The sequence below is a fragment of the Procambarus clarkii genome, chromosome 16, assembly GCF_040958095.1.
Source record: "Procambarus clarkii isolate CNS0578487 chromosome 16, FALCON_Pclarkii_2.0, whole genome shotgun sequence".
Classification (NCBI taxonomy): domain Eukaryota; kingdom Metazoa; phylum Arthropoda; class Malacostraca; order Decapoda; family Cambaridae; genus Procambarus; species Procambarus clarkii.
The window spans coordinates 42,181,733-42,189,577 of NC_091165.1; the positions used below are offsets into that span (position 1 = coordinate 42,181,733).

The 7,845-nt window shown below is 50.1% G+C and overlaps 1 protein-coding gene across 1 annotated transcript; it reads right to left on the reverse strand.

Moving 5' to 3' along the window:
* Positions 1 to 434: 434 nt before the first annotated feature.
* On the reverse strand, positions 435 to 4,308 carry LOC138365373 (multiple epidermal growth factor-like domains protein 10). The gene is made up of 2 exons (XM_069325685.1): positions 4,183 to 4,308; positions 435 to 1,547 (listed from the first exon to the last, which is right to left on the reverse strand). Exons 1-2 carry the CDS (start codon positions 4,306 to 4,308, stop codon positions 435 to 437), a joined length of 1,239 nt encoding a protein of 412 aa, XP_069181786.1.
* Positions 4,309 to 7,845: the final 3,537 nt, after the last annotated feature.

A 7,845-nucleotide genomic window follows, 5' to 3' on the forward strand; every position in this document is an offset into this window, starting at 1 on the left:
GTGGTGGGTGTGGCAGGGGGGACCATGGTGGTGGGTGTGGCAGGGTGACCATGGTGGTGGGTGTGGCAGGGGGGACCATGGTGGTGGGTGTGGCAGGGTGACCACGCTGGTGGGTGTGGCAGGGGTGACCATGGTGGTGGGTGTGGCAGGGTGACCACGCTGGTGGGTGTGGCAGGGTGACCACGCTGGTGGGTGTGGCAGGGTGACCATGGTGGTGGGTGTGGCAGGGTGACCACGCTGGTGGGTGTGGCAGGGTGACCATGGTGGTAGGCCTCGTCAAGAGCTGCGCAGGCTCTGTCAAGAGCTGTGCAGGCTCCGTCAAGAGCTGTGCAGGCTCCGTCATGAGCTGTGCAGGCTCCGTCAAGAGCTGCGCAGGCTCCGTCAAGAGCTGCGCAGGCTCCGTCAAGAGCTGCGCAGGCTCCGTCAAGAGCTGCTCAGGCTCCGTCAAGGTCTGTGCAGGCTCCGTCAAGAGCTGCGCAGGCTCCGTCAAGAGCTGCGCAGGCTCCGTCAAGAGCTGTGCAGGCTCCGTCAAGAGCTGCGCAGGCTCCGTCAAGAGCAACGCAGGCTCTGTCAAGAGCTGCGCAGGCTCCGTCTAGAGCTGCGCAGGCTCCGTCTAGAGCTGCGCAGGCTCCGTCAAGAGCTGCGCAGGCTCCGTCAAGAGCTGCGCAGGCTCCGTCAAGAGCTGTGCAGGCTCCGTCAAGAGCTGCGCAGGCTCCGTCAAGAGCTGCGCAGGCTCCGTCAAGAGCGCCGCAGGCTCTGTCAAGAGCTGCGCAGGCTCCGTCTAGAGCTGCGCAGGCTCCGTCTAGAGCTGCGCAGGCTCCGTCTAGAGCTGCGCAGGTTCCGTCTAGAGCTGCGCAGGCTCCGTCTAGAGCTGCGCAGGCTCCGTCTAGAGCTGCGCATTCTCCGTCAAGAGCTGCGCAGGCCCCGTCAAGAGCTGCGCAGGCTCCGTCAAGAGCTGCGCAGGCTCCGTCAAGAGCTGCGCAGGCTCCGTCAAGAGCTGCGCAGGCTCCGTCAAGAGCTGTGCAGGCTCCGTCAAGAGCTGCGCAGGCTCCGTCAAGAGCTGTGCAGGCTCCGTCAAGAGCTGCGCAGGCTCCGTCAAGAGCAACGCAGGCTCTGTCAAGAGCTGCGCAGGCTCCGTCAAGAGCAACGCAGGCTCTGTCAAGAGCTGCGCAGGCTCCGTCAAGAGCTGTGCAGGCTCCGTCAAGAGCTAGCTGCGCAGGCTCCGTCAAGAGCTGCGCAGGCTCCGTCAAGAGCAACGCAGGCTCCGTCAAGAGCTGCGCAGGCTCCGTCAAGAGCTGCGCAGGCTCCGTCAAGAGCTGCGCAGGCTCCGTCAAGAGCTGCGCAGGCTCCGTCAAGAGCTGTGCAGGCTCCGTCAAGAGCTGCGCAGGCTCCGTCAAGAGCTGCGCAGGCTCCGTCAAGAGCTGCGCAGGCTCCGTCAAGAGCTGCGCAGGCTCCGTCAAGAGCTGCGCAGGCTCCGTCAAGAGCTGCGCAGGCTCCGTCAAGAGCTGTGCAGGCTCCGTCAAGAGCTGCGCAGGCTCCGTCAAGAGCTGTGCAGGCTCCGTCAAGAGCTAGCTGCGCAGGCTCCGTCAAGAGCTGCGCAGGCTCCGTCAAGAGCTGTGCAGGCTCCGTCAAGAGCTAGCTGCGCAGGCTCCGTCAAGAGCTGCGCAGGCTCCGTCAAGAGCTGTGCAGGCTCCGTCAAGAGCTAGCTGCGCAGGCTCCGTCAAGAGCTGCGCAGGCTCCGTCAAGAGCTGTGCAGGCTCCGTCAAGAGCTGTGCAGGCTCCGTCAAGAGCTGTGCAGGCTCCGTCAAGAGCTGTGCAGGCTCCGTCAAGAGCTGTGCAGGCTCCGTCTAGAGCTGCGCAGGCTCCGTCAAGAGCTGCGCAGGCTCCGTCAAGAGCTGCGCAGGCTCCGTCAAGAGCTGCGCAGGCTCCGTCTAGAGCTGCGCAGGCTCCGTCAAGAGCTGCGCAGGCTCCGTCAAGAGCTGCGCAGGCTCCGTCAAGAGCTGCGCAGGCTCCGTCTAGAGCTGCGCAGGCTCCGTCAAGAGCTGCGCAGGCTCCGTCTAGAGCTGCGCAGGCTCCGTCAAGAGCTGTGCAGGCTCCGTCAAGAGCTGCGCAGGCTCCGTCAAGAGCTGCGCAGGCTCCGTCAAGAGCTGCGCAGGCTCCGTCTAGAGCTGCGCAGGCTCCGTCAAGAGCTGCGCAGGCTCCGTCTAGAGCTGCGCAGGCTCCGTCAAGAGCTGCGCAGGCTCCGTCAAGCAGACTAGTAATGGCATCATTGGTACTCTTCCGGGATGAAGCCCAACTTGCAGGAACTTAGTGTGTTAAACTTTACAAAGTCGTAGATCTGTTGGTATATAATCTTTTCAAATCTTGTTGATAATATTGGTTGGCGTGATGTTGGTGTGTAGTTGTCTGTCGCCATCATCTCTTCTCCATTATTATAGAGAGTGAGCGGGGGAGTGCGTGACCGCCCGGAGGCTTAGTACTCACATAGTTGTGCTTGTGTGGGGGTTGAGCTTCGGCTCTTTGGTCCCGCCTCTCAACTGGTGTACAGGTTTCTGAGCCTATTGGGCTCTATCATATCTACATTTGAAACTGTGTATGGAGTCAGCCTCCACCACATCACTGCTTAATGCACTTCATATGTTAACTTCTCTGGCACTGAAAAAATTCTTTCTAACGTCTCTGTTGCTCATTTGGGTACTGACTTTACACCTGTGTCCCCTTGTTTGTGTTCCACTCGTGGTACATAGTTTGTCTTTGTCCACTGTCAGTTCCTCTGAGAATTTTGTTGGTAGTGATCATGTCTCCCCTTTGTCTTCTGTCTCCCAGGGACGGGAGGTTTAGTTCCCATATCCTTAACTCGTAACTCATACATCTCAGTTCTGGGACTAGTCTGGTAGCATATCTCTGAATCTTCTCTAACTCTATCTTGTGCTTAACTAGGTATGAACTTCCTGGAGCTGCATACTCCAGAATTGATCTGACATAAGTGGTATACAAGGTCCTGAACGATTCCTTTCATCAGTTTCTAAAAGCAGTTCTTATGTTGGCCAATCTAGCATATGCCACTGATGATATCCTTTTGATGTGAACCTCTTGGAACAGGTTCGGTGTGATATCAACCTCCAGATCTTTCTCTCTACTTTACTCTTGCTGGATTTCAGCTCCGAGGTGGTACATTGTGTTCAGCTTCCTGCTCTCTTCGCCTAATTTCATTACTTTTCACTTTCCTGAGTTGAACTTTAGTAGCCATTTTCTAGATCATTTCTCCAGTTTATAGAGGTCGTCCAGTAGTCTCTGTCTATCTTCTTCTGTCTTGATTCTTCCCATAATTTTTGCTCATCAGCAAACAATGAGAGCAATGAGTCTATATATACCCTCTGGAAGATCGATATCACACATTAGAAACAGGATGGGTTCAAGTACAGAGCCCTGTGGAACACCGCTGATGACATCTCGCCACTCTGATGTCTCCTCCTCATAGTGACTTGCTGTTTCTTGTTGCTTAGGTAATCCCTTATCCACTGGAGCACCTTAACTTTTATTTGGGAAACTGACCTGTAGTTTACTGCCTCTTAGTTCAATGAGTGTTAGTGTGTGTGTGTACTCACCTAGTTGTGTTTGCGGTGGTTGAGCTTTAGCTCTTTGGTCCCGCCTTTCAACTGTCAATCAACTTATGTACAGATTCCTGAGCCTACTGGGCTCTCTCATATCTACATTTGAAACTGTGTATGGAGTCAGCCTCCACCACATCACTTCCTAGTGCATTCCATTTACTAACTACTCTGACACTGAAAAAAATTCTTTCTAATGTCTCTGTGGCACATTTGGGTACTCAGTTTCCACCTGTGTCCCCTTGTGCGTGTGCCACCCGTGTTAAATAATCCATCCTTTTCTACCCTGTCAATTCCCCTGAGAATTTTGTATGTGGTGATCGTGTCTCCTCTAACTCTTCTGTCTTCCAGCGACGTGAGGAGCAGTTCACGTAGTGAACTCCTCATAACTCATGCCTCTTAGTTCTGGGACTAGCCTAGTGGCATACCTCTGAACTTTTTCCAGCTTCGTCTTGTGCTTGACTAGATACGGGCTCCATGCTGGGGCTGCATACTCCAGGATTGGTCTTGCATATGTGGTATACAAGGTTCTGAAGGATTCCTTACACAGGTTTCTGAAAGCAGTTCTGACGTTAGTCAGCATCGCATATGCCGCTGATGTTATTCTTTTGATGAAGGCTTCGGGAGACAGGTTCGGCGTGATATCAACTCCTTGATCTTTCTCTCTGTCCGTTTCGTGAAGGACTTCATCTCCCATTCGGTATCCAGTGACTGGCCTCCTATATTTCCTCCTCTTAGTTTCATTACCTTACATTTACTTGGGTTGAACTTTAGTAGCCATTTATCGGACCATTCCTTCAGTTTCTCTAGGTCATCTTGTAGCCTCATACTATCCTCCTCTGTCTTGATCCTCCTCATAATTTTTCCATCATCAGCAAACATCGAGAGGAACGAGTCAATTCCTTCTGGGAGATCATTTACGTATATCAGAAACAGTATAGGTCCAAGGACTGATCCCTGTGGGACTCCCCTGGTGACTCCCCGCCACTCCGAGACCTCACCCCTCACGGTGACTCGCTGTGTCCTGTTGCTTAGGTACTCTCTTATCCAGTGGAGTACCTTCCCTTTCACGCCTGCCTGCATCTCCAGTTTGTGCACTAGTCTCTTATGTGGTACTGTGTCAGAAACTTTCTGGCAGTCCAGAAATGTGAATGTGTGTGTGTGTGTGTGTGGGGGGGGGGGGGGTGAAAGAGAGAGCTTGCTTATGTTGTGTCTGTGAGGGCGTGTCTTGCAGTCTCCTCACGCACCCACAATACCTCACTGGCATATTTCTACCTAATCAGCCACAAAATATCTTATTGTGAGTGTTTTATGCTTTAGACTAGGTGTTGGGCTTGAGGTCTGTTACCATCTGGAGGGTCATTAAGCCCACCACAACAGCTTCCTGACCACCCAGTTAGTGCACTCAAGTGATGGTATATACACCGAGGAGCGGAATATACCTGGCTGTGTATATCCCTTTACGGGAGGTGCGCCGCACTACAGCTGCACACCCACAACTTTCCCCGACCAGAGACCTCACCACAAACACCTGAAGATATTTTCGGATGGTGTGAATTATTGTCGAGTTGTGACATTTGTTTAGGTAAGTTTCCCCGCGTGTATGACAGTATGGTATGTGAGTGTATACCAGGGGGGGGGGGGTCTGGTAGCTGAGTGGACAGCACGCAGGACTTGTAATTCTGTGGCCCGGGTTCGATTCCCGAACCAGGCAATAACAAATGGGCAAAGTTTCTTTCACCCTGAATGCCCCTGTTACCTAGTAGTAAATAGGTACCTGGGAGTTAGACAGCTGTTACGGAGCTGCTTCCTGTGTGTGTGTGTGTGTGTGTGTGTGTGTGTGTGTGTGTGTGTGTGTGTGTGTGTGTGTGTGTGTGTGTGTGTGTGTGTGAGTGTGTGGAAAAAAAGCAGTTAGTAGTTAGTAACAGTTGATTGACAGTTGAGAGGCGGGCCGAAAGAGCAAAGCTCAACCCTCGTGAGCACAACTAGGTGAATAATGTATTTGTATGTACTGTGTGTATGTATACACTGTGTGTGTGTGTACGTACTGTGTGTATGTATACACTGTGTGTGCGTACGTACTGTGTGTATGTATACACTGTGTGTACGTACTGTGTGTATGTATACACTGTGTGTGTACGTACTGTGTGTATGTATACACTGTGTGTGTACGTACTGTGTGTATGTATACACTGTGTGTATGTATACACTGTGTGTATGTATACACTGTATGTGTATGTACTGTGTGTATGTACTATGTGTATGTATACACTGTGTGTATGTATACACTGTGTGTGTACGTACTGTGTGTATGTATACACTGTGTGTACGTACTGTGTGTATGTATACACTGTGTGTGTACGTACTGTGTGTATGTATACACTGTGTGTGTACGTACTGTGTGTATGTATACACTGTGTGTGTACGTACTGTGTGTATGTATACACTGTGTGTGTACGTACTGTGTGTATGTATACACTGTGTGTGTATGTACTGTGTGTATGTATACACTGTGTGTATGTATACACTGTGTGTATGTATACACTGTGTGTGTATGTACTGTGTGTATGTATACACTGTGTGTATGTATACACTGTGTGTGTACGTACTGTGTGTATGTATACACTGTGTGTGAATGTACTGTGTGTATGTATACACTGTGTGTGTACGTACTGTGTGTATGTATACACTGTGTGTGTACGTACTGTGTGTATGTATACACTGTGTGTATGTTCTGTGTGTATGTATACACTGTGTGTGTATGTACTGTGTGTATGTACTGTGTGTATGTACTGTGTGTATGTATACACTGTGTGTATGTATACACTGTGTGTGTACGTACTGTGTGTATGTATACACTGTGTGTGAATGTACTGTGTGTATGTATACACTGTGTGTGTACGTACTGTGTGTATGTATACACTGTGTGTGTACGTACTGTGTGTATGTATACACTGTGTGTATGTATACACTGTGTGTATGTATACACTGTGTGTGTATGTACTGTGTGTATGTATACACTGTGTGTATGTATACACTGTGTGTATGTATACACTGTGTGTGTATGTACTGTGGGTATGTATACACTGTGTGTATGTATACACTGTGTGTACGTACTGTGTGTATGTATACACTGTTTGTGTACGTATTGTGTGTATGTATACACTGTGTGTGTATGTACTGTGGGTATGTATACACTGTGTGAATGTATACACTGTGTGTACGTACTGTGTGTGTATACACTGTGTATGTATACACTGTGTGTATGTATACACTGTGTGTACATACTGTGTGTATGTATACACTGTGTGTATGTATACACTATGTGTATGTATACACTGTGTGTATGTATACACTGTGTGTACGTATACACTGTGTGTGTATGTACTGTGTGTATGTATACACTGTGTGTATGTGTACAGTGTGTGTAAGTATGCTCTGTGTGTATGTATACACTGTGTGTATATGTATACACTGTGTGTGTATGTATACACTGTGTGTATGTATACACTGTGTGCATGTATACCTTGACCTGAGGTGCTTCCGGGGCTTAGCGTCCCCGCGGCCCGGTCGTCGACCAGGCCTCCTGGTTGCTAGACTGATCAACCAGGCTGTTGGACGCGGCTGCTCGCAGCCTGACGTATGAATCACAGCCTGGATAATCAGGTATCCTTTGGAGGTGCTTATCCAGTTCTCTCTTGAACACTGTGAGGGGTCGGCCAGTTATGCCCCTTATGTGTAGTGGAAGCGTGTTGAACAGTCTCGGGCCTCTGATGTTGATAGAGTTCTCTCTCAGAGTACCTGTTGCACCTCTGCTTTTCAACGGGGGTATTCTGCACATCCTGCCATGTCTTCTGGTCTCATGTGATGTTATTTCTGTGTGCAGGTTTGGGACCAGCCCCTCTAATATTTTCCACATGTAAATTATTATGTATCTCTCCCGCCTGCGCTCAAGGGAGTACAGATTTAGGCTCTTTAGTCGGACCCAATAGTTTAGATGTTTTACTGGGTGGATTCTAGCAGTAAAGGATCTCTGCACGCTCTCCAGGTCAGCAATTTCTCCAGCTTTGAAAGGTGCTGTCATTGTGCAGCTGTATTCCACTCTAGACAGTATACACTGTGTGTATGTATACACTGTGCTTTTGTATACACTGTGTGTGTGTACGTACTGTGTATGTATACACTTTGTGTATGTATACACTGTGTGTGTACGTATTGTGTGCATGTATACACT

Bases quoted from the DNA above. Each gene is read 5' to 3' on its own strand.
- LOC138365373 (XM_069325685.1), bottom strand. From the start codon at position 4,308: ATGGGAGATGAAGTCCTTCACGAAACGGACAGAGAGAAAGATCAAGGA. The intron at 1,548-4,182 runs GTCAGAACTGCT...GAGCCTGCACAG, and splicing joins CATATGCGATGCTGACTAAC to CTCTTGACGGAGCCTGCGCA.